This window comes from Phyllostomus discolor, chromosome 15, assembly GCF_004126475.2.
Source record: "Phyllostomus discolor isolate MPI-MPIP mPhyDis1 chromosome 15, mPhyDis1.pri.v3, whole genome shotgun sequence".
Lineage (NCBI taxonomy): Eukaryota > Metazoa > Chordata > Mammalia > Chiroptera > Phyllostomidae > Phyllostomus > Phyllostomus discolor.
Window position 1 is genome coordinate 8,878,648 of NC_040917.2, and position 24,983 is coordinate 8,903,630.

Genomic DNA, 24,983 nt, shown 5'->3' on the forward strand with positions numbered 1-24,983 from the left:
ACACCTCTCTGTCCACAGGGGCCCCTGCAGGTGCGGTGCTGGACAGGGGAAAGGCTAAGGCTCCTTCTGATCAGGAAACGAGTTTGTCCATACTGCACACGCCCTGCCCGCTTCTGCTACAGATTTTACTTCTAATGTAATAAAAAGTTTTCAATCAGAATTGCTCCTCAGTGTACTCTTGGTGGTGCCTGGTAAGTGATTTCCTCCCTTAATGGGGTTTCATTTCTGTTCTCTTCCCATCTCTTTATGCAGAAAACCTTGACAAATGGTAGATTCTCACAGAACGCTGCGTGAAATTAATAAGACTTGTTAAATATTAAAATAATTATTTATAGCCTCCTTTTCTTGGCTCTCGGCAATTTATTAAGCAGAAAGATCTCTTGCATGTGTGTGCTCAGCCTTCATCTGACGAAGAGGAAGGACTCACGTCTGGTCACGTGTGGACATAGACACAGCACCGTGATATTGTCTCGTCGTGTCAGACGTGCCGCTTCCTGAGGCCTTACGTGGTTCCCACGTGCAGACGCTCCCAGCTAAAGAGCAAACCAAGGGAGAACTCGTTGAGCTTCCCTCTGGTTGTCAAGGCTTTGCTGCAGGAAGTAAAGCGTGAAACCTCCCGCAGTGGTAGATTTCTCAGGTGTTTCATTCTGTCTGGGGTCCTGAGGCAAAGTGAGAGATGTAACTCGGGCAGCGATGTTCTGACCTTTTTGCTGGTGTTGTCACCAGAGGTAGCTCGTTGTTGATCTGTTCCACGGGCAGACCGGACACTGCTGTGTGTCCGAACGTCCAGAGTGTCAGGGAATGCGGGTGGACGTACCTTGTTGCTTTGTGGTCTGAGTCAGCGAAGCCCGAGAGCACGGCTCATCGTGGCTAATGAATCCCAGTCGTACAATAGGCCTGGGTCAGAAGAGGATCCAGGTGCAATTATTTGGTTGTCATATGTGGAATGTGGGTTCAAAAGAAGAAGAAGTCAAATGATTGTGATGTCACTGGGTTCCAGTTACAGGGTTCTGCACAAGTGCCCGATTGTCTTAGCTTTCCCTGCCTGTGTGTGTGTGCACAACTTTTAATCTCGCCTTAGAAGTTGTGTTACTGTGAGCCCTGCAGGCTAAGCGTACCCCAGCTTAGCGTCAACAGCCAAGTCTTCTGGGGAGCCAGCGGCTGTTTGTTGGACACGATTTGTCTCTGAAACAGGGTAGCGCCCTTGCTTTGACTGGTGGATGAATCCTCTAGGTGAAATTCATTTCCTGAGCTGACTTCTACATGAGACAGTGTGTTTCCCCCGGGCCCCACTGTTGCTTTAGCTGTCCTGGCACGCACGCGTGTGTCTGCGTGGGCTCTTCAGGGGCGAATCTCCTGAGTGTGGGGAGGGCTGGGTTCATCACATGCTGGGTGTCATTCAACAGAATGTCTTGTTTCTTGGACTCACACTTTGTGGGTCCTTTTATGGTGTCATCTCTGTACAGCTTGTAGCTCTTGCTTCTAAAGTGTGGCCAGGGCTTAAAAAGCAGTCTTCTGTTATCAAGGCGCATTGAAGAACTGATCGCTAGGATGTGATGTTCTGCAGCGCAGCTGAAGTCATTAAATAGTCCGTGAACATGTGGAGGGGGCTTTGAGGCGGCCAGCAAGGTGAACCCCTGTGGAGGAGAAGGGTGCTGGTTCCCAGAAACGGAACCACTGATAATCGGGGAGGAAGTGTGTGAGTTATACACAGACAGTGGTACGCAACTGATATATTTAAAGTGGAATTTTATTGCTTCCATGTAAATTAAATGGGGCTTTAATTTTTCAAAAGAGAGGTTTGTGTTGTATTTTTTTTCTTCATTTGTGATAAGCTAAAATGTCTTGTGTCTTTTTTTTTTTTTTTTTTAATTCCAGAGCCAGGCCAAGACTATTGCGGAACAGAAGAGATTCCCATTTGCCACTGATAACGACAGCACCAATGAGGAGCTAGGTGAGGCTCGAGTGGGGGGAGTTCCTGCCTCGCACTTGCCATCAGATGCGGAGCAGGCAGGTGGGATGGTGAGGCGGAGGGAGCCCAGAGACCGGCCCAGATGGGCTGAGCTCGTGTGAGTGGTTGGATCCTGTGTGGGCTCGTGGATCACATCATGAAATAAAAGGTCTGGATGGAACGATCGGGAAGGACTGTTCCAGCTCTGTGTTTCCAGGGAAATTAATAAGCATGGTAATGAGTTCTTGGGAGCTCCCATTCACTAAGAGGTTAACTGTGTGCTGTCATCAAATACGAACAACGGAGTGAAAGCAGGAGAGAACTGTGCCGACTTTCATCCTCCGTGTCATAGAATAGCTGGGTCTAGGTTGATCTTACTCAGGAGGACAGTCACTGGGGGAAGAACCTGGGGGTGGAAAAGTGGAGTTTGCCCAGACCTGCAGGCGGGCCATGCGGTTGGCTTGCCCGTGCTTTAAGACAGGCTGGTTTCTCCTGTGTCTGATACGCCTTTGGGTGTGTCTCCACCTTGCCCGGTCAGCTCACACGCGGAGTGGGAACCAAATGGTGTAGGGGACCGCTCACACGCGGAGGAGTAGGAACAAAATCGCGTACGGACCGAACAGTGCAGCTGGTCAGACTTCACAGGAGCACGTGCTCACTCCAGGCGCCTACAGAAAAGTTTTCCTAATCATCACACCTAATCATGTATCCTTTCCTCGGCCATACACATTTGATATGAGGACTGAGCGCTTCTTGTCTTAGCCCCTTCCCTCTGTCGGTGCAGATGATGGAGAGTTCGCTGCTCTGAAAGTAGTCATCACTTTTGGGGATATTCTTTGAGCAGGCTTTGATAACTAAGTCCCTTAAGGCATCAGATGTGGCCTCATCTGAAGTCCTCGGATTCTGTTCAGCCTCATATTTATTTATTCCGTAATAAATGATGGCCTCGTCTGTGTTAGGCCTGTTCTGTGCTCTAAGAACAGCCCTAGTGGACCCTGGCACCATACAAACCCTGAGCTGGCCTAGGAGCTTTGTATGTACCACAGTATTTTTTTTCCTTGGAGAAATGACTTCTGTCAACATGCTTGTTGCCAGGACACGTAGAATTGTCAGTTAGTAACAATTTCTGTGAGAATTCCAGCCATCCCAGGTTTTTTTCTTTACGTCTCCTTTGGACTCCATAAGAAAACTTAGATTCTAATAGTTGTGTGCTTACATTTGTATAAGATTTGCATTTTTTTAATGGATACTTTTGAGATTTTTTTTTCCAAACATGTTCACTTTTAGATGGAAACATTTGAGAGCTTCATTTGGGTTTATTCGAGTGGAATTCGACACTCAGACATGGACAACTTAAACATGTCGCTAAGTACAGTGTTCATTCCATAAAACCATTCGCTTTTATGGGTGGCTTCCTCATTGTTCATTCAGCAGCTATTTACTGATTATGGAAAGATAGGTAGGAGATTCCCAAAATTCAGATGTGAAAGGAATCTTAAGGAATTTTGTACACTCTTGTTAAGCAAGGCCCAGCTGGTAATGAAAAGTAACTGAGGTCCCCCCACCCCCAGCCCCCACTCACTTGGCCAGTGAGTGGTGGGGCCAGAGTCTGAGCCCACATCTTTGCTTTCCAATGTACCGTCACCTCCCTGCATTCCAGAAGGTCAAGCTCATGCTTCAGTCCCTGTTCATGCAAGATAGTTTAGCTGCCTTGTCTGCACGTGGGGGCGGTAACCACGCCCATCTCGTCGCGTGAAAGGCGTAAATGCGTTAATACGTGCAGTGCTCAGCACTGCGCCTCGTGAGCAGGAAGAGGGCCCTACGTGTAACGTTATTACTGATTCTCTTTGCTGCTAGTATGATGGGCCCCTGCCAAAGGAGTTTTTGGTTATCTTGTAATCTGATAAAACTATCTGAATAGCATTCATTATTATTCTAAAACTAAGTATGACCTTAATAGATCTTTTCAAAGAAATTAGGATCAAAACAGTCTTTTTTTTTTTTTTTTTTATTCTGAAGAATGCCCTCAAAAGCTTTTGTGTTGTTATCATGCTGAAGGTCTTGGGACTTTACTTTGTTTTAATTTAGCTATAAAGCTAATCTAAATCTCTTTCTGCATTTACTGTTTCTACGGCATTTATTTATTTATTTATTTAGTCCTACTTTTAACTGTTGGAAAGTTTAAGCTTAATATTACTTGACCATCTTCTTCAACACCTGTTAGGTCCCAGAATTGGTCACAATACAGCTTTTTCTGCAAAGAAATATGATCAACATAGTATTATATTGAATGAGGAATATATTTTTTCCAGGTATATTTGAGTGTGTACAGAGTTAGGACAAATATTATGTGGAAATGTAATCTATAACAATACAATTTAATGTTTTCATGACAGGCAGAAAAGTTTATTCAAAATTTTGTTGTGTTTTAAAAGATTGTCGTGTATCTAATTTCAAAATACCACTTGCCTAAACAATTTGATCAAAACTATTCATCATTACTGTATATTTTGAGTAGTGTTTTGACTATATTTTGAGTTGGAGAGGTATAAAAAAGACTACCATTTTGCTGCAGTGGTGTGAAGTATTTACGATTAAGTATTATATTAATATGTATTAATTTGAGCCTCTGTTTTTGTTCTCATTAGGTAATTGGTATAAATTTAGCACCCCCAGGAATTGAGATTTGTGGTGCTACTTGGGCATTTCTCACAGCGTTCACAGTAAATCACATTGCCATTTTATCTGGTTACTATCCAGCTTATTACCAGCTCTTTTGATAGATAGATAAGATAGGGAACATCGGAGAGGTTATTTGGTATTTGAAAGTGAGCGATGGCCTTGGAAAATGATTATTACTTCTTGTAAGCAGATGTTTTATAGATGGCTTTAATAATTGAAATCTGGATAGAACTAGAAGACTGATTAGCAAGTGCTGAGTGGTAGAGGAATTCAATTACATCTTATTAACGTCTAGGTTTTCTTTAACTGCTTCTAGTCCTTGGAGCTGCCTGTTAAGATTCAGTAGAGAGTGTGGTTACCGATCCTAGTCTGTGATGCTTTCTTCCGTCCTTTGATATTTTTGTGTTTTCTTCCACAGCTATCGCTTATGTGTTGATTGGCAGTGGTCTCTATGACGAAGCAATAAGACACTTCTCCACAATGCTTCAGGTAATTGTTCTTCTTTATTATGTGACTTCAGGTTTACAGTCGTGGTAAAGATAGGGACTTAGGTGTAGTGTAAGTGCTGCGATAAGCCGTCTGGTCAAAGGTCATACATGCAAGCAGAGGAAGTCAGCCCCGAGCAAGCACTTCCTTGGTGCGGGCCTGGGACCGTACCCTCCGCCAGCCTTCGCAGCCTTCCTCTGAAATGAGGAGGAGCAGGTCTGAGGCCAGGCCCTTCGCTGACAGCCTCCCCGCCATCAGGGGGCAGCGTGGGAGGGTTCAGGTGCAAGTTTAAAAAGATGGTCATTATTTTCTCTCGACCGTAATATCTCCCAAGAGTTGTAGACACTGGTAATTCTTGGAATTCCAGATGTCGCCTTTCTGTGCAGGAATTGCTCTCTGTGGTTAACTTAAGTTCCACTCATGGATTTGTTTCCTGCTTAAAAGTATAATTATGAGACTCTTCAGCGGAAGGACTGGGCCTTTGGCGATTGATTGATAGCTGCATTAAAATCTGATTAAGGAAAAGCACTTAAATATCCATGGATAACACGGAGATGCAGAGGGGACACTTCATGGAGCCTAACATCGTTGGCCTCGCATGTCCTGCCTTTACTTAGCTGTGCTTTTGTCGCTGCTCAACCGTTTCATTGTCGGCTGTCAATGTGTCTGTCCCTAGAGAAGAGTGAAGAAAGTGTGGGTTGGAGAGGTGGGATGGCCCAGGTTCCAATCCACTCAGCTGCTTGCCAGCAAGCTATATAACCTCCTGGATTATGGGGATAAGAGTAACCACCTCCAGAAACATTCTCGTTAGGTTTAAACTAACTATCCTGTAAGATACGCCGTATCCAGTCCGGCACATAGTAAGTGCTCAGTAAATTTCAGCTTCTCGAAGCAAAAGCCCCCAGATAGTTTACGGTCCAGCAGGTAGACAATTTGAAGATACTACTTTTGAAGGTTTTGCAGTGCTTTTGCTTTCTCTTTTTTGAATGTAAGTTTAGTTATATTGATAATTCTACCTTTGCCCTAAAAAGGAATCGATGCGATTTCTTTTAGTTATTACTTTGAAGTCCTCAAGGAGCCGTGTGTTTGGGCGGTTGTATGGAATACTATTCTTCAGTGGAGTTTCAAGTACAAAGGAGAGACTATGAATAGTTTTTAAAATCGCCTTTCTGTTTAACAATGCAAAAGAACCTATGCACCCCAATGTTCATAGCAGCACAGTTTACAATAGCCAAGTGCTGGAAGCAACCTAGGTGCCCATCAGTAAATGAATGGAAAAAAATAATAAAATAAAATAAAATAAAATAAAAAGGTAAACAAGCAGTTTTACAGTTAATACTTGACCCTGATTTGAACGGGGAGGTTTTGATACATTTATAGGAGCAAATGTCAATTAATTATGGTGACCAAACAGCAGAAAACAGTACAAGCTTGCAGATATATTATCAATTCATTCAACTTTTTAAAAATATTACTACCATTGTAGTTGAAGGCAGTATAACAGCGTTAAAGAAAAAAACTTCAGTAAAATTTTGTCACTTTCCCATTAAAGTTTTTTTATTTATGATCTTTTCAAAGTACGCATCTATATTTTATAATCCAGTTACGTGTACTGTTTTGTATTGTTTTCGCTTAGTTTTATTATAAGTGAAAGTTTTTCAGTATTTCACTACAATCTCATGATTTTAGTGGCTCTATAACATGCTTTCATATATGTCCATCTATTGTTGCAAAACATGTTTCTCTTCCTCTTGTGTTCAGAAAGTAAATCTTTGTGCTGAGAAAAGATTCTGATATTCTAAAATTTAATACAGCATTTTCGTCAATCCATGGGACAGTGGGCTGCTCTCACCTGGGGAGTTGTTCTCTGTGAATGCGTGGACTGGTTTTCTGGTGATTCAGGCCGTCGGAGGGCAGGAGTGGGGACCGAGGGAGCAGCGATTAAGCTCAGACACTGCCGGCCGAGAGAAGACAGACCTGGGCAGTGGGCCGCAGCGTTTGCAGGTGCAGTGACGGTGCCCCGGGGTCTCCTGCTGGGGCTCCTCTCGGTGGCGGGTCTCTGCCCACCCTCCCTTCTGGCGCCTCCCAGCGCTCCCCCGTGAGGACGTGTGTGGGAGATCCCGCCTGCACGTCACACCGGAACAAACAGGAGCAAAGCTGGATGCCACATAGAGTTGGTGACATTTGTCATGTTACTTTTATATGACTGTGATAGCATCAAAGTACAAAGATTTGATGTTCGATGCTAAAATTCTTTTTGCTATTTTAATAAGGAACTTGTTCCTGCTTTTCTGGACAACACTTTTCCATATTAGGCTGATGTTTGAAAGTAAGAGTTTTGGTTTTTTTTTTGATTTCTTCAAATTCTCGATAGCCAGTCTCATCAGGAAACTGTACATGGAGGTGGCAGCCAGTGTGAGAAGAATAGTTGTTGCTTCACTTCCAATCGACTTAAAATCCTTTTCTCATGGCGAAAGTTGGCGTGAAGCAGTCTTTTTAAGTGACATTGTACAAGTATGGCCGTCCTTGAAATCTAAGTGCTCTTCCTCTTCTCTCATTGGCAAATGCACTGGTACTATGCCTGGCAGAAACGAAACTGGTGTTTACCCCCACACCACCTTCTCGTGCTCAGTGCTGGGAGCAGTGGGGAGCCCGTCTCCCCGGGTGCGGATGCCCCCGAGCCAGGGCCGACCTAACTGGCCCCGAGAACTGTCGTTCCCGTGTGCCGTCCGTGTCTGCCTGGTCCTCTCGGGACCTTCCGTGTTGGCAAGTGCTCCGCTTTTCAAGGCAGTAAATAAACGTCCTTCCACAAATCTGCAGACATAACTGTTCACACCCCGACTTTTGGGGGTTCATGCCATTCATTGACTCTTGACAAGCTGTTTTTTGGGGAACCCGTGAAGCTTCTATCTCTGGAAGGCCGAGAACAGTTGAGGCCCCAGGGGCTGGGATCTTCTGAGAGTCACCGTGTCATAGGTCGTGTAGTGTGAATTCGGACCCGTGCAGGCGGGCTGCTTCCATGCCACAATGGCCTTCTGATGTAAAACTTTCCCATCTTGTTGTTGTCTTAGTTGCGCCCTCAGGGACAAACTTACGAGATATTTTTATAATCTGCGTTGTTTCAAAGTGTTCTTTTGAGTACTTATCTAAATGTGGTCTGTGTGGCACATCTGTAAGGGAATCAATGTTCCTGAGCATGAGGGCTTGTGACCAAGCACAGTCTCGGGGCTCGGTGGTCCTGCCCGTCTCCACAGGAAACCCCACTTTTACGCGCCCGTGAGCCGTGCCCTCTCTCCACCAACACCCCGTGTCCCTGCCACGGGTGCCAGCGCCTCCGCGATTCCGTTCTTCAGAAGCGGGACCCTTTCCCATGCCTCTGTGGTCCCCGTGCAGGGCTGGGGACATCAGGGCTGCGGCAGCCTTGTGCGGCGAGTGGCCTTCACTGTTAGTTGTGCGACCTTGAGCTCTGCCGGCCCTGATCTGACTCTGCTGGGCCTGGACTCCCAAAACAACTTCGTTTCTTCCATTACATTAGCAGACACTTGAAACTCTCCTCTGATGTGATCTCATAGACGCCGTGTGTGTGTAAACATGTCCATGTGTCTGCCACTCGCCGGACCTTAGTTCTCACCGCAGCGCTGGGTCGTGAGCGACTTGTCTGACTTGTTTGTCTTTGACCCAGCGACTTTCGAGTGTTAATAAGGAAGCCAGACTTGTGGTGGAAAAGTACATAGTTGTAAAATTTAAAGGCACTGTATAAGTAATATGATAAGGATAGTAAATCAGATCTTTGTGCATATAAAAAAATAATTTTTTGAGAATTGACACATCTAAGTGGACCTCACACTAATAAAGTAACTACCTTATTATACCATGATTTTGCATTTGCATAAATTAAGTAATATTATAAGATGGGAATATTAGTTTTTATTTAAAATTCTGAAAACTATAAAATGTAAATGTCATTAGACTTGTATACTCAAAAAAACTTTGAAAAATTGATATTCTGAGCTGAATAAACCTTGGTTTTATTTGAAAATTGTAATTCATTATGACATTTCATAAAGAGTTTTGACTTATTGTTAACACCCAAAGTCATTGGTAGATAAAATTAAAAAGTTGTATCAATCAAAAAAGCTAATAAAAGCTACTATTTAATTTGGGGACCCTTAATACTAGACTATAACTATGACTAACAATCACAATAATCACACATCCTTCCGTGCTGTTGGAAAAAAATTCTAGGAAGAAAATGTAAATTGAATAAAGCCATTCAGTTTGTCCTTCCCTTTAGGGTATTTCTGTAGTCTAACACTAGACTATCTGTGCCATTGGGAAAAAATTCCAGACAGAACCCTAATTGAATGGAACCATTCAGTTGACTCTTTTTTTCTTAGTATTTTTCTCCAAATGGAAAATAGTGATGTAATAAGGGAATTATTTTAAAGGAACTGTATCCACTTGGATGTCTGAAACGCATCTAACTCAAAGGTTCCACCTCAACTGGCCCCTGGCTCCTCCCTGGTCCCTCCCCCGCGCCCCCCTCTGCACTGGGAAGGGGCCCCTGGTCGTGGCCCCGCGGTGCCCACTCCGGAGCGGCCTCTTCATTGGGTTACGTGGGTGCACACGCCCCACACCCCAGCCCCACCCCTGTGCCTCCTGACTGCAGCCTCCCCTCTGTCCCTCCGCTCCTCCCGGCCCTCCTCAAGCCACGTCCAGGCCACTGTCACCCACCAGATGACTGATGTGGCCGTCACCTCCTGGCTTCTCTCAGACCCTCCACACACACCCCCACATGCACGCCGTATGCACACATGTACTGTAAACACACACGTTTTTGTTGGTGCTTTTAAGTTAAAGGTACAAGTCCTCAGTAAGGTCTCCTACCTGGCACTCCATCCTCATCTTGGACCACGTTTCCTGTTTCCTGTTTCCGTTTCCCTCGGGCCGTGGTGGCGGCCCCTCTGCCTGGTGCAGCAGCCACTCTGGGATCCCCCACCCTGTGCATCTCAGCCCCAGTGCCTCCTCCAGAGAGAGGCTTTGCTAACCTTGTCTAGGTCTTTACGCACTTCCTAAGAGCACCCTTCACTCCCTGGCACACATGTATTGAAGCTTTAACTACACTTGCATTTGGGGTTCTTTGGCTCTGCTCTGAGGAGGCAAGAATCCGTTGCCTTCGTGTTGGTTTTTGCTTCCCACGGCATTTCTAGCATGGGAATCAGACCTGGCTGAGAGCCCACCCTGTCGAATGGACGAATGGCTGACGTCCCTTCCTTGTATAACAGGAACCAAGGAGGAGGAGGACTTCTGTGGTCCGGGGGGCTGGGAGGAGTCAGAGCAGAGGGAGTGTTTGAGCGCAGCCGGAGAGGTGGAAGGACTTACACAGGCACGGAGGTGGCGGTGTGCGAGCCTTTCAGCCCGGTGGGGCAGCGCTTGCTCCTGCACTGAGCTGGGGGAGCGGTGCATGCGCACTGAGCTGGGGGAGCGGTGCATGCGCACTGAGCTGGGGGAGCGGTGCATGCGCACTGAGCTGGGGGAGTGGTGCACGTGCAGGGACCTGATGACAGCCCTGACTTCCAGAGCGCACAGTGGGGGAGTGGGAGGAGAGGAGGCTGGACAGGAGGGCAGAACGTCATCAGCATTCTCTGCAAAGGCATTGAGATGTCACCTTTGTCTTCAAGTCGCCAGGCGCCCTTTATTTTAGGAGGACCTGAAATTAACTGGCACACCAAGACTAGCCCTTTTTGAAAAATGAAATATATTAGACTAGAAAATGATCATACTGTGTATGGCAGGCTGGGTGTGACTTACTGAAATTTTTGTGTTTCTGATACGTGTGTGTATGTATGTATGTGTGTAATGTACATGTGTGTGCTGGGTCACATCGTAAAATGCACTTGCTCCTGTGGACTGGAGTAAAAAGGAGAATGTCACTCACTGTTGTAGGTGTTGGGAGTCAATGAGTAGTCTCAGTGGGGGGGGTGGCATGGCAGCTGTTAGTGATCAACAGGGACCTACCTCTCAGTGTGAGGGGGAGGGGGAGGAGATGGGGGAGGGCCAGGTGGTCGCAGCAGCCTGGGCCAGCGCGGGGGTTGGGGGGGGGGGTTGCCCAGGGCAGTGGGTGCCAGTTGGGTTGGGAGGGAGACAGCAGAGACACTCAGCAGCTACGTCTTCCAGGATTTCATGAGTAGGCGCGTCGGGCAGGGAGACGAGGATGCCTTCCAGGGCGGCTGGTCCAGCCACAGGATGCACGGTGATGACAGTCACACCAGTAGAACAACTGTTTATTTAAATGCTCCTTTTTCTGATGCACGGAATGAGCATCTGGCATGAAAATATTCTCAGTTTTAGGAGAAAAACTCCTCGCATAGTATCATTTGGAGGCACCACAAACCTGAGTAGGGTTTCCTCTCCCCTCCCTGGACAGTCACGTGGGAGGGACAGCTGTGCAGGCTCCCTGCTACCCGTCCCAGCCCGGCCGAGGCGCTGTTCTTGGGCAGTGTTACCCTCTGGGGGGGGGGGTTATTGCCGTGGAAAAACGTGAAGACAGGGCGACCCGGATTCCTCAGTGGGTGGCTTTCTCCTGCTGCCCCTCTCCCTCTGCGTCTGTGACCCTCCCCGGCCAAGCCACTGCTCTGCCAGGAGGCTCCTTAAGTGTTGCCAGGGTTACCTCTGGGTGGCAGGGTGATAGGGTGCCCCTTCCTTTCTTTCTTTTCTAAATATTCTATAATTTACATGGCATTTACTATTTATTTAAATTGACTTTTTATTTATAGCACTATTCTTCTCTGGTAATATAGTACGTAAAACATTTTTTGTTTACATGTATACATGTTTGTTTTAGACAATGAAAAAGAGTACGGCAGTGTGTTAAGTAGAATGAAAACATATCTAGTAATGCCACCCTCCCCCCGCCCTGCGAGAATGGCTGTGAATACTTGGAGAGTTTTCTTCAGTGCCCATACTGACTCATACGTCACGTATCAGCGTTAGTTACAAGCTGTAATGGCCAGCCCTGGCTGGTGTGGCTCAGTGGACTGAGTGCCAGCCTGCAAACCAAAGGGTCATCAGTTCGATTCCCAGTCAGGGTACACGCCTGGGTCGTGGGCCAGGTCCCCAGTAGGGGGCGCATGAGAGGCAACCACACACTGATGTTTCTCTCCCTCTCTTTCTCCCTCCCTTCCCCTCTCTCTAAACATAAAGAAATAAAATGTATTAAAAGAAGAAGAAGAAGAAGTGGTAGTAACGGCCATTCCTTTGTGGTTATGTGGAACTTGTTTATCTATCAAATAGCACAGGTAGCCTTTCATACCAGTTACCTCTAAGCTACAATTCACAAGCCCAAAGCTCTGTGGCAGGCGGGAGGTGACCTGAGTGAGCGAGCGTACCGCAGGTGGGCGTGTGCGGAACTGATGAGTCCACACCCCCATCTCAAGAGACAGCCAGTACTTCACGCTAGTTTTTCTTTTTCTTGTCCTGTGGGCTATCTCTGTTGAATCTTTTCATTTCCCAAGAGGAGCTGGAAACCTGTAACTGTTCCCCTGAGGTCTCCCGTGCAGCGCGAGGCTCGTCTGCTGGCCTGGGGGAGCCAGAGGTGCGCCGGCATGCCCTTGATGCGGAGGGGCCGCCTTCTGTGGAAAGGAGCCTTGTTTTCCTTTCATTGCACTGCATCTTCTCCTTCGGGGTTTTATGTGCTCACCATCGAAGCCGAGGTCTTCTTCTGCAGTCCTGGCCGGCCCCCTTTCTCAGGTTTGACCTGAGCAGTGGGTCGGCCAGTCACGTGCCTCGTCTGGCACCGTCCTGTTACATTCCTTAGCAGGGTCCAGGATTTCCCCCAGGATCGTGGAGGCATGGGCTGATTACTCTTTCCTAAATATACAGGGCAGGGTTCAGGGGTGGGGTCAAAAGTGTGGAGGCCGCAGGTCCCCAGGGGCACCTCACGCAGCACGTGGGGCCGTCACACCGCTGCCCATGTGTAGGGGCTCGGGGGCCAGGCCAGCAGACGCTCTGCCCTTGGGCCTGCGAGGTTTTCCCGTCGGTCCATGTGAGAGCAGGTTGCAGAAAGGAACTGACTGACCATCGGTGTCAAGGACCGTGTTCATCCCCCTCCCCCAGGCTGTGGAGCCGACTCGTGTCGTATCCCTCGCCGTGTCAGCACTGAGGGCCCTTCCCTTCCAGATTATTCCATGATCTCACCAGAGGAGACACACAAGGAGGGGGCATCCCCAGCCCTTCACTCGTATCTGCTCGCCTCTCTGAGCCTCTGTTTGCTCCGTGACACACGCTTGCTGGCGCTGCCGGTCGCGGAGTTGTGGAGGGGATCACATTTTAATGCGATGACAGCGAAAGACACTAGCACAGAGCTCAGCATTGTTGGCTCTCTTTAGTTTAGTATTTTTTTTAATGCAGAACTCTTACTGCGTGTGTCATGCACACGAGCTTCAAGCCTGCAGACGTCCCTGGTTGGGGACTGTGTGTGGACTTCCGAGTGTGGCCTCGTGGAGTAGGGCCGTCACTTGTGGCATTAACGTGCTTTAGGCAGAAACTGACTTATGTTTTGTTTTGTTTTGTTTTGTTTTGTTTATAGTTTTTCACGTGTTTCTGTTTTGGTCTGACTAGGAGGAGCCTGATCTGGTTAGTGCCATTTATGGCCGAGGGATAGCCTATGGAAAGAAGGGCCTGCATGTGAGTATGGAATAGCTACCGCTTGCGTGGTGCCTGCGTGACCTGCTTCGGGCCGGGGGTGGAGAGAGCCGCCCCCTGCTCGCTGAGACCCGGGGGGACACGCAGTTGCTGCCCCAGGTCCCAGATGAGAGCGCGGCCGTGGAGGATTCACTTGCGAGCAAACGGCCGGGAAGCGGTGACCTGGGAGTTTCTACCCGGGACTTCTGAGGTCCATTTCGCCTTATTTTCTACCCCAAAAGAAACGGGGTGGAAAAAGTTTAGGTGGTCTTTGCCAGCCTAAACTTTGTTTTTTGTGATGAACTGGACATAGACCCAGAAAAGCTTGAGATCTTAGCCGAATTCCCAAGAAGTGCTCATTGGGAACAGCAGAGACGGGGCATCAGGAGGGCAGCAGGGCACGGAATTGGAGCTCCTTTCACCGTTTGTAAAGTTAGACTGAAAGAACGAAAGTTTTGCTGTAAAATTTGTTTGTTATCACATATTATACTTCCCCAGACAGGTGTCTCTCTGTGTACCCTGACCCCCCTCATGTCTCTGAGGAATGGAGGAAGGAGGTCAGGATAAATATATTTTGCTTAACATAAGCATCACGGTGTGAAAATGAAGCCTTCCTGAGATTATTATATTAAATAATGAAATAGTCTAAGATTCAGATCTACATTTTCAGTGTAGAGCAGTATATGTAAACTTTTGTCTTATCGTATATGAAACATATTGAAATGAAATTATGCTTTCAGGGAGAAACGTCACTTTTGTATCTTTGCCAGTTAAAAAAAATTGTACAAATTGGGTGTCAGCTTATTGGATACATTGTATATGATATTTGCATACTTTTGAGATACAGAGGACTGAGAATGAAAGCGGATTTTGTAATGACAGGTGTTTGGGAGGGTAACAATGTTACATTCAGAGCATCAGTAAATGACCAGAAATGTCTAGTCATTTCTCCAGTAAATGACTAGAGAAACTAGAGTTTCTCTAGTGGAGGTCAGATAAGCTCCTTCTCCCTAATTCTCACCTCTGAATGTTATATCTTGACGTGAAGTTTGCTCGTATCTTCAACACACTTTTAATATAAAAGTAATATGCTCATGCATTTTCATTGTAAAAGTAACATGCACATTCTGGAGAACTTCTCTTGATTTTTTGTGGTGCAGGTGTATAGCCTTAGAGGTTCGATGGATGCCAGCTGGGTCCCCTCTGTTCCTGCCTCGCTGCTGGTCAGAGGTCTCATTTTGCTTGGCATCCACGTTCTCATCCCTTGAAATTCTCGGAGTCAGTGTTTAAATGGGTTCGATGTAGAAACTGTTCTGGCACCTGTGGAACTTGTGATAGGCGGTCAGGCCCAGGGTGCTGGTGACGAGTAGGTGGAGTGAGGGAGTTAAATAATGGTAATGTAACTTACTTAACTTGGCAGATATGTCCTAGGAAGATAATTGATACTCACTTGTAAATAAGTAGTTACATTGTTACGAAAGTACTATTTCAGAAGATCTGTTCCCCCTGGTTTTGAGTAACCGTGTATCTCATACTAAGCTAATGCCTTTTCAAGGACATTAAGAATGCTGAGCTTGCTCTGTTCGAACTGAGCCGAGTAATTTCCTTGGAACCAGACCGCCCAGAGGTATTTGAGCAGCGAGCAGAAGTGAGTGTGGTTTTCTTTTTCCCTCTGCCCTTATTGGGTTAGTTGAACCTCAGACTTTTTTCTTCTATCATTTTCTTACTGTTATATTTTAAAGTTCCCTCACACCTGTTGTGTTTTCCTCCTACATACTTAATGCCTTTGAACATGGTTGAAATGCTAGAAGACTATGGGCTGAGTGACACTCCTGCTTTAACATGTAATAGTAATATTTAGTATTAAAGTATGTATGCCCTTATGTGCAGCTGTCAGTGTTCATGGAGAAGTATATATTACACTGGATATGTATTGTGTATATGACATACTTTAGCAAAACTTAATGTGACAGCGTGGTAGAAATGAAACAGCCTTTAGAAGTATGTGTGTGTGTGTGTGTGTGTGTGTGTGTGTGAGTGTGTGTGTGAAGGCGAGTGCTGACCTGTAATGCTTACGGGCTAGACCTGTGCCCAGGGAGGCTGACCCCGACCAGACTCTGAAGGGGAACTTGGGGCGGGGACAGAGAGGGAACGTGGTGGAAACTCCAGGCAGCACCTGTGAGAGCAGACGCTAAGTGGAGGTGCTTCGGGAGCAGAAGGGTGTGGCCTGTGGCCCACCAGATTTTTCAGTGAGGCTGGTAAGGGGCGGGGGTGTCACTGAGGAGGTGGTTTGAGACCCATCAGAGCCCGGGTCCTGGGGGTCCTGGGGGTCCTGGGGGGTCCAAGGGGAGAGGGCGTTCTGAACTGGCCGGGTTTCGTGCTGTATTTGCTTGTCTGCGCATGTAGCCAGGCCAAGTGCTTCTGAGTGCATGGTAGTGTGTTCAACCTGAATGGAACCTAACTTTCAGTCATCCGACCAGGTGGCGTTTTGTAGTTGGACTAAAGAAAAAAAATTACTTTTTTTCCTCTCCGGGGAGAGAACACTTAGGAAGGAAACACTGTTTGCTTTCGTAATTTACAACTGTTTGTGATGTTGTCCTTAGAATTATAGTGTCATAAATAATAGTTCAGTTTCGTAAAAAGAATTTTATGTTGCATTGGGGATTTGGCTTTCTGAATAACATTCTTCATCAATTAATGATACTGGATTCATTATCTCTAGTGTGTATCGGATGGTAACCCCGAGGTTCCCTGCTGCCCCGGAGCCCGGCTGGCGTTCAGGGTCAGGGTTTGGCGATGACCCTGTGACCTCTGCCCCAGGGCGGGGTCCTGGCGTCTCCCTCCCTGACTGACATTATGTTAAAACATTGTGAACACAGCAGGAATTTAGTTTCTAGGCTTCCTTAGAAACAGGACTTAATTAGCAGATTTAAAATTTTTATATGTCTAATAAAAAGCTAATTGCATATCCAAAAACGATAATAGGAATTAGAAAAGTAACTTTCAATCATCTTAAGAATACGTAGTCCTAGCCCCTTTTCCAAACATTGTCGGGCACTAACGTCACTGCGTAGTGATCTTTCCAGCTACGTTACAGCACATCATTTATCGATATCAGAAACCACTGTGTGAGAAATCTTCTACTCTCTGAAACAGTCTGCATTCAGTGAACGTAACTAAACAGTTTCACTTGCTCAGGCGACTGTTCTGCCTGTTGATGGCTGTGCCGGCCTGTGGTGGTTCCCTTAGGTTCCTGGGGTTAGTACACTGGGCAGGGGTGTTTTCCCTTCCAGACTGTACCCTGGACGGTGTGCTCCTGGCGCTCTCAGGCACACATTTCCCTTCCTTCCTCTTCCGGAGCAAGTGGTCCTTCTCCCCCTAGTGACGTGCCTGCCTGGATGCTCCCACTTTTGCTGGTTTGAGGTTCCTGCAGAATAGGACACTAGTTAGTACAACGTAACTGAAATGACCCATGAGAAGAAAAGCAACCCTAATTTAGGAACTTTGTTCAGGAGCACGTGCTCGAGCTTGATGCATGCGCACGTACAGACTCCCCACGCTGGGTTTTCGTGCATCTCTTCGGGGTGCTTCCCCCTTCGGAACTGCCGTCCATGTGGTCCTGGTGCCCGAGCCCAGCTGGTTGCTGGACCACAGCGGTTTCCCAGGCAGCCTGGCGGGCGTTCCCCTCCCCCCACTTTGCACACCGTGACTGACGCGTTAAGAATGAACACAGCAGGGCTTAGAAAACACCCGGACTCTTAGAAGTTGGCACGGAGCGTCCAGCGCCTCAGAGGGCGTCGCTAAGGGCAGTGGAGGCCTCTCTCTGTGTCCAGCACTGTCTGTCTCTCGGTGGTTCCAAGTTTTCCTTCAGATCGAGTTCGATCTGCCCAATTTTGACCTGAAAGAGAAATGATAGGTTGAGGGGAAAGTGGTCCCGTTTCAGGAAGAGCAGCATCAGTGGTAACCCAGAATGTGGAACAGGGGCAAGGCAGTTGCTGCGGAGTTCCCCAGCCCCCCGCCTGGACGGGACAGAGGGGTGGCTTCTCCGCTTGTTGGCCTTGAGCCTCCCTGCTTTGCACCTGGGGGCGGGGATTCTAGTCCGTGGAGGGACTGATGCTGAGCGTGGAGTAGGCCCCGAGTCACGGAGAAGTCTAGAACACTGGCAGCGTGAGGGACGGTTGTTGGACTTCTCCTTTCCTGACCGCACGTTTGGGTTTGTAGATCCTGTCCCCTCTGGGACGAATTAACGAGGCAGTGAGCGACCTCACCAAGGCCATCCAGCTGCAGCCCTCCGCACGCTTGTACCGACATCGGGGGACCCTGCACTTCATATCTGAGGTGAGGGGCGCGTGCCTGGAGACGTTCCCTTTTGTGACGATGAGGATTTCCCTCCCCCTTCTACTTCAGACAGCTGCTGCGGGTTTGGGCTGTGGGCTGCACAGCAGTATGTTGGTGACATAAGACAGTTACAAGACCCCCTTCTGTAGCTGGGGCTGGACCCACAGAGAAACACTAAGTACCGAGAACACGTTTTCTTGCTTGAGCCATCAGCAGTAACTCACTCTGGACTAGAGCGAAAAGAAAGAAAAACAGAAGAGAAATTCTGTTCATAGACATACTTCAGCCTTTCTTGCAAATGCCAGTGTAAGGAAGCAGGTACACCTGTCATCAACGTGAGCATTAGATTTATAGGTATGATTGCATCATACCTATAAACCACGAGCTGAGCTAATGCGGCTTCTCAGGTGGCATCTACTCTGTGCAGGTGACGCAGACTCGACGGGGTTATCCTTTCTCGTCACAGGTACATTTGCAGTTGTCACACTTACCTTTCTGGGTTTACGTAATTGTTATACTACTTTTCTAATGCAAAAGAAATCTATTTTAAACATCTCAGCAGAACACACTTGAAGGTTGATTTATAGCGTAATTATTTCAGAAGTATTCAATATAAAAAATGTTAGTATCAGGAAATAACTTTTCAAGTTTCTCTAACAGGTTATGACTTTAATACTATTTAAAATAATATTCTTTTTATAGTCAAAACAGTATGCTTAAGTCAAACCTTTGTGAGTGTCTCCTATGAGTTCCCTAAGAAGTTCAACTATTCCAACAAACAGTGTAAGAATTCAGCTTACAGTATTTGTGGTCATGACATATTTTCTTTAAAACGTTTAAAAAGGGCACAGGATAAACTGGGACATTTCTCCTCTACCAGTGAAAAGCAGGAAAAGTCCAAACACCCAGCGAGCACGGCCTCACTTGTCCCCGCCCCCTGCAGGACTACGCCACGGCCCACGAGGACTTCCAGCAGTCCCTGGAGCTGAACCGGAACCAGCCCGTGGCCATGCTCTACAAAGGGCTGACCTTCTTCCACCGAGGACTCCTGAAGGTGAACGTGTGTGCGCCGTGCGCACAGTCCGACGAGTCTGCCTCCATTCTGCGGGCGGGGAGAAGTTAGCAGAGTGTGGCGTGGCGTGTTTTCAAAGGATGTGCCAACAAGTGTCTGGCCGGTTTATTTCAGAAGGTAGCTTGCGTAAATGTATTTATGGATCTCCTACTATCTGGTAGGTACTCGGAGGAGGATACAGAAGGAGAAAGAGCAGCAAAGGTTAGCAAGAGGGAGAGAGAATGCCTTACGCTCGTAAAGGAGACAGCTCCCAGAGTTCCCACACATACTTTATCGTATGGCAAATACACCCAAGAAAGGAATACAAACAAAGCGCTCTGGACACAGAGATAAGAACGATTCATTTGAACGACAGAGTTCGAGGTACAGGAAGTTCCCGAGAACAAGTGGACCTTGTCCTGGACTTTGAAGGCAGAGTGGGAGCAGGTGGAGGAAGACGGGCTCTTCCGGCAGAGAGGACAGCTGAGGGGACAGGGGAGCGTGGGGACGCAGCCAGGCTGTGCAGCGGCCGGCAGTCGGACAGTCAGTGTGTGCGAGGGGGATGGGGCGGGACAGTTGGAGGGAGGGAGGACCAGAAGCGTCGAAGCACTATGCTAAACACTTTGGCTTTAACCTATAGGCTCAGAGGAGCTGTGCAACTGGATCTGAGGGGAATGTTCAGTTGAGACCAAATCTGACACCTAGGAAGTGGATGCTGACACGGTTGTGGCCGAGCAGGGTAGGGGCAGAGGGACTCCCAAGGAGACATGGCCGGCATTCCGGGTCGGAGGGGCTGAGATGTCACTGGGCTCCTCCAGGAGCAGGCAGGGGGCACCTCTGCGATTCACGGGCCCCCCCACCGTCCCTTGAGGACTGCACCCGGGAGGCGGCATTGAGGGAGACTGCCAAGGTGCTGGCCCAGCCGACTGGAACTGTGGGGTAGGAAGGCCACCTCTAGCCCATTCCTTCTCCCTGCCCTTGAGCCCGCACTCTCAGAGCTCGAACTGGGAACCCGTGTGCAGCAGGCCCCACGCCAGGAGTGAGCAGACCAGAGACACGGCTGGGAGCTGAGAGCAGAGCTCCCAGGGCCTGGCACACAGTAGGCACTGTGGCACAGGACACAGCACATCTGCCCGATTGAGCACAGGCAGGCTGGACAGGTGAAAAACACTTCATTCTGACCAGGAGGTCAAGAGAGAGACTTCCCAAAGAAGGGCGAAAGCTGTGAACAATTTCAGTAGCCTGTGGCCGGGCAGGGCACTCAGGCAGAAAGAACATGGTTCTGTTATTGGACAGAGTCCTCAGGATCACACACATGTGCACACACACACACACACACACACACACACTTGCAGGGCGGGGAGAGGTTTGCCTTTAAGAAGGCCGTGTGCTGTAAACCCTCAGTGGTACAGACAGCGCCTGTCACATAGTAGGTGCTCAATAAGTATTAGTGGAATACATGAAGTTCAGGGGCAGAGCATTGAAGTTGGAGTTGGAAGGCCTTGGTTGGAATTCTTGCTCTGAATCTTTTTCAGCTGCACCACAGGACAAGACCCTTACACTCCTCCAGCCTCTCCTCCCACCCCTGTCAGGTAGAGATGATTCTAGTCTCTGCCCCTTGAAGTGACTGGGAGAATTAAATAAAATAATGTGTGAGAAGCACTTTATAAGCTGTAAACATGAATCAGGTGTTAATTATAGTGGATTATTTTACATGTGAAAATTTAATTTGATCCATGTTTCATAGACTAAAAAAAAAAGTAACAAGTCCTGTCCACTAAAAACCAAACCAAAAAGAATCTTGCCAATTCTGTTTCCTGTACCCCAGACCCCTTCTGCAGGTACGTGGAGGGGAGTCTCAGCAAGGCCCCCCCCCCACGCCCCTCAGGAGCCAGGCCAGCAGCTGCAGTCTCAAGAGCAGCTATTTAACCTGCGCTTTCAGCGGCTGCCGGGTGGACTTTTCCCGTTATTTTGTATCTGCCCTCTATTCTTCTCCTCCTCTCTCAGTCACCGTAAATAAAAAATCCAGAATTACAATACTATAGTCAAAGTCTGTCCCTCGAAGAGCTCATGGAGGAGAAAAAGATTTGAGTATAAGAAGATACCAATGACTAACGTAAGAAGTGAAAGTTATTTTTTAAAGCAAACAAATGCAAACAAAGGATTTCACTCTTCACTCGAAAGCCAGGTGGGCAGGGGGCCCTGCGTGGGATCTTGAAATGAGACTTTTCCCAGAAACGAGCTGTAATAGAGACACTGAATCACAGACTGGATGAGGACTGGAACTCAGATGGCCTTATTCTAAATCTCCACGACGAGAGCCTAGAAAGAGTGCGTTTGCTGAGTGGCGGAAGCCCCCCCGTAAACCAGCCTCACCAGAGCCGTCCGGTCCTCCTTTGCCTTGTCACCACCATGCTTGCAAATACAGTGTCGGCGCGTGTAATAGACGGGAACTTTTGCTTTGCATTTTTATAGATATGCCGTCCGAGGAGGTCAGAGCATTTACGTATTGTCTCGTGTACCCCAGCGGCATCCCCACAAAGTAGAGAAGGAGCGGAGGGCGCCCCAATCTCGCAGATTGGAACACACTGAGCCAGTGGTGAAACGCCCTCCTTACATTAATGAACTTAGTGTAGATGTTTCTCCCAGTACCGGTAGGGACGACGTGCCGAATGGGCCAGTGAGTTGGCGCTCCCTTTATCTCCTGACGGGCTCTCTCCAGGTCAGCAGCAATCCAGAACTTAATTAAGTGGGCGATTCCATATGTACCTTATCATACAACATACATTAGAAACAGGTTAGGCAATATTACATGACAGACTTCACAGCTGTCCAATTCAGTAGATGCATCAGGCATTTTGGGTTTTCCTAGGGAAAAAACAGCAAACACTTTTCTGTTGAGTTTTACCTGTTTTATCTGTGTTCCAAGGGTATTTCAAAAAGTACATGTTCTGGCACATATTTGCATCATCCGCCTTTACTCCGAGAGTGGCCCGAGGTGGTCCTCTCAGTGACAGAGAACGGCCTCGGGGTGCCGGCCGCCCGCCCCTAGCGAGGAGGACAGCCTGCACAGCGGCCGTGGTTGCGTTCGCCACACGGGCGGGTTCAGAGCCAGTCCGTGTGCTTAGAGACTGATTCATTCGAACGAAGTTGCTTTGTTCGCAATGGCTGAAGATCTTGATTCTGCTATGTCCCCTCTTTGGCAGAATGAGGTAGAGAGCTGTGCAGTGATTAGACAGGATCCCCGAAACCAAAGCCTCTTAAAAGCTGAAGAGAAATCAGACTTTGAAGAACTGTGGCGTCCGAGCATGCTGTAAGTGCAGTGGGCAGCCGATGTCCCGGGCATCTCCACCAGACGTCCACACACACGCAGACCTAACGCGCCCCAGCTGCACTCACCACCCGCCCCTCCCCGCCGCCGTCCTCCCTCCCTCCGTCCCTCCTCTCGGCGTTAACACCCTCCACCCCACCCGGGCTCGCCCACTAAAACGCTCCCTGGCCTCCCTCCCCCTTCTCCCCCACTCCGCCACAGCCACCCAGTTCTCTCTTAGTTTGCCTTCGCAGGTGTCTCCCAAGTCGGACCCTTCTTCTTTTCTCTCCCAGACGCTCTCCCCCTTCGAGCTTTCGTTATCTCTTGCCCGGACACCAAAGCCGCCTCCTCCTGGGGCTCCATTCTCCCCGCTCCGGTCTGTCTCGTCGGTTGCCGCAGAGCGGTGGTCCTCTCTGGAGTCCGTTTTCTGCAGCCGCACGCTTGCCTGCATCCCTTCCCGCCCCGGCCTCGTTGGTGGGGACCGGCCAGACCACAGAGCGTGGTGGAGGCCCTTCCCTCCCTGGCCCCAGCTGACCACACCGGCCGGTCCCATCTCTGTCCCCACCACTCCCCCCTGTGCACCCTGCAGTCCTGCCCACCCACAGCCCCGATTCGGAGCACCCTGTGCCTGCCCTGCCCACGGGGCTTCTTTCTTTACCGAGTTCCTTCTCCTTCCTCGAGACCCAGCTCAGCCATCCCTTCCTCCGCGGAGCCAGCTCTGTGTTCCCAGGCTCAGTGCATCATTTCTGTCTCTGCTTCGAGAGCCTTTCTCACTGGTGCCTCTCTCGTAGTTCTCGGCTCGTATCCTAGTCACCTGGCTCGGTGTCAGCTTTCCAGCCCCGCTGTGAGTCCCAGAGGACAGCGGTAACGCTCCCTCCTCTTGGTCTCCCCTGTGCCTCACGCCGCCCCGGCACATAGTAGGCGCTCAATACGTGTTTGCAGAACTAAAAACATAGCTGAAAAAAACTTGAAATCAAGATGCCAGAACAGGAAGCCTGATTAACAGTGGTCTTTAACGTTTCTCAACTGTTAAAATGTATCTGTTCTCCTCTCTCTGCCAAGCAATGTTCGGTTGGATTCCTGAAAGAGCAGGTGGTTGTCCCAGCATTGCCTTTGGAGAGTTTGAAAAAGCCGGCCTCTCCTGCCCTGCCACCCCTCCCCACCCCGGAGAAAGTCAGGACGCAGGGAATGAACAACTTTCTGAAAAGAACAAGGATTGCGCTGGTTTTGCACGATGATTCTGTGTGCCTAGCAAATCGTTAAATATTTACTGAGTGCCTACCATGTGCAAGGCGCGTGACATCTTTAGTGGTTCTCTGCTCTGAACTGCCTGATCAGGTGTGAAGTGAGTATCGCAGGAGCTAGTTGTGAAGCCTTTCTCAGTGAGGGCATCAGAGACCCTGAAACTTTGTAGCCATCAACATAAGGGAGATACTTCTTTTCCTGGGGACATGCGTGAGCTGTCTTCATCATTTTTTGTTGCAGTAAATAATCAAGTCATCATGGAAGGCACATTTGATGCTGGTTTAAGGCTAGGACGTTGGTTCTGCACCAGAACGGCACCACTGTAGTGACGGTTTTCGTAGCGAGAGTCCCACCGCAGCCCCGTGCGCTGTGTCTCTTAGGGCCCCTCCCCGCAGCACGGTGCCCACGGGGCCTCCGCGGCCTTCCCCACAAACGTGCAGCGGTGCTGGCAGGGGCCAGGCCTCACACGCCCCAACTTGAAGGTTTCTGTTTTATTTTGCTTTGCTGTTTCTTTCCCTCTCAGATCCTGTGACTCTCTCAGATAGCCAGTCTAGGAGCCTTTTTGCTCGTTTTATAAACAGCTGCACCCTGCTCTTGCTTTTCCTCCCTCTTCTGTTGGCTCAGTCTTACTGCTGCTAGGTAGGGTCGTTGTGAGTCTTTCACACAGTTCGTAAGCTTCTGTTGGTTCCCCGGGCTTTGATTACTTGAGGAAATGACCTCGATAAGAAGGTGGTGTTGCTGGACTGAAAATGCTGATGGAAAAGAGAGAGGAGTTGTTTCCCCGTTTCGAAAGAGAGGGACTTCAGGCTCTGCTGTTGTTCATGGTGGATCGTTTGTTTACGGCTGCAATTAAACCCCCCAGATTCACAGTTTACTCTGCTTTCTCCCTCTCCCTTTTTAAAGTCCTCCTGTCTGAGCAAAGTCACTCAGAGGCCATGTCTAATGTGTAAGTCCCTTAGTGATGTCAGTGAAACTCAACTTGAGTGGTCAGTCAGGCAAATGAAGTAATTTCCTATATACTTTCACAGGAGGCTATCGAATCCTTCAAAGACGCTTTGAAGCAGAAGGTCGATTTCATCGACGCGTACAAAAGTCTGGGGCAGGCCTACAGGTAAGTGCGGCCCTTACACTCGGGGTGGAGGGAGGGCACAGAGCTGGAGGCAGGAGAGCCTCGCCCCGCGGTGACGTCAAAGCGGAGTCGAGTTTCCTAACCCAAAGAGACGGTCGTTCTAAGCTGC

At 48.5% G+C, this 24,983-nt stretch overlaps 1 protein-coding gene across 6 annotated transcripts in view; it reads left to right on the forward strand.

The window, feature by feature from the left end:
* Positions 1-24,983, forward strand: part of TTC13 (tetratricopeptide repeat domain 13) — a 64,046-nt gene that overhangs the window by 15,282 nt on the left and 23,781 nt on the right. For 2 of the 6 annotated variants that reach the window (XM_028531443.2, XM_036016190.1), the window contains exons 3-9: positions 1,879-1,954; positions 5,052-5,122; positions 13,739-13,804; positions 15,357-15,449; positions 18,023-18,139; positions 19,083-19,193; positions 24,774-24,856. In XM_028531443.2, coding sequence (XP_028387244.1) covers positions 1,879-1,954; positions 5,052-5,122; positions 13,739-13,804; positions 15,357-15,449; positions 18,023-18,139; positions 19,083-19,193; positions 24,774-24,856 — 617 coding nt within the window. The remainder of the gene's footprint in view (positions 1-1,878; positions 1,955-5,051; positions 5,123-13,738; positions 13,805-15,356; positions 15,450-18,022; positions 18,140-19,082; positions 19,194-24,773; positions 24,857-24,983) is intronic. The other 4 variants (XM_036016193.1, XM_036016191.1, XM_036016194.1 and 1 more) reach the window with 2 other exon arrangements.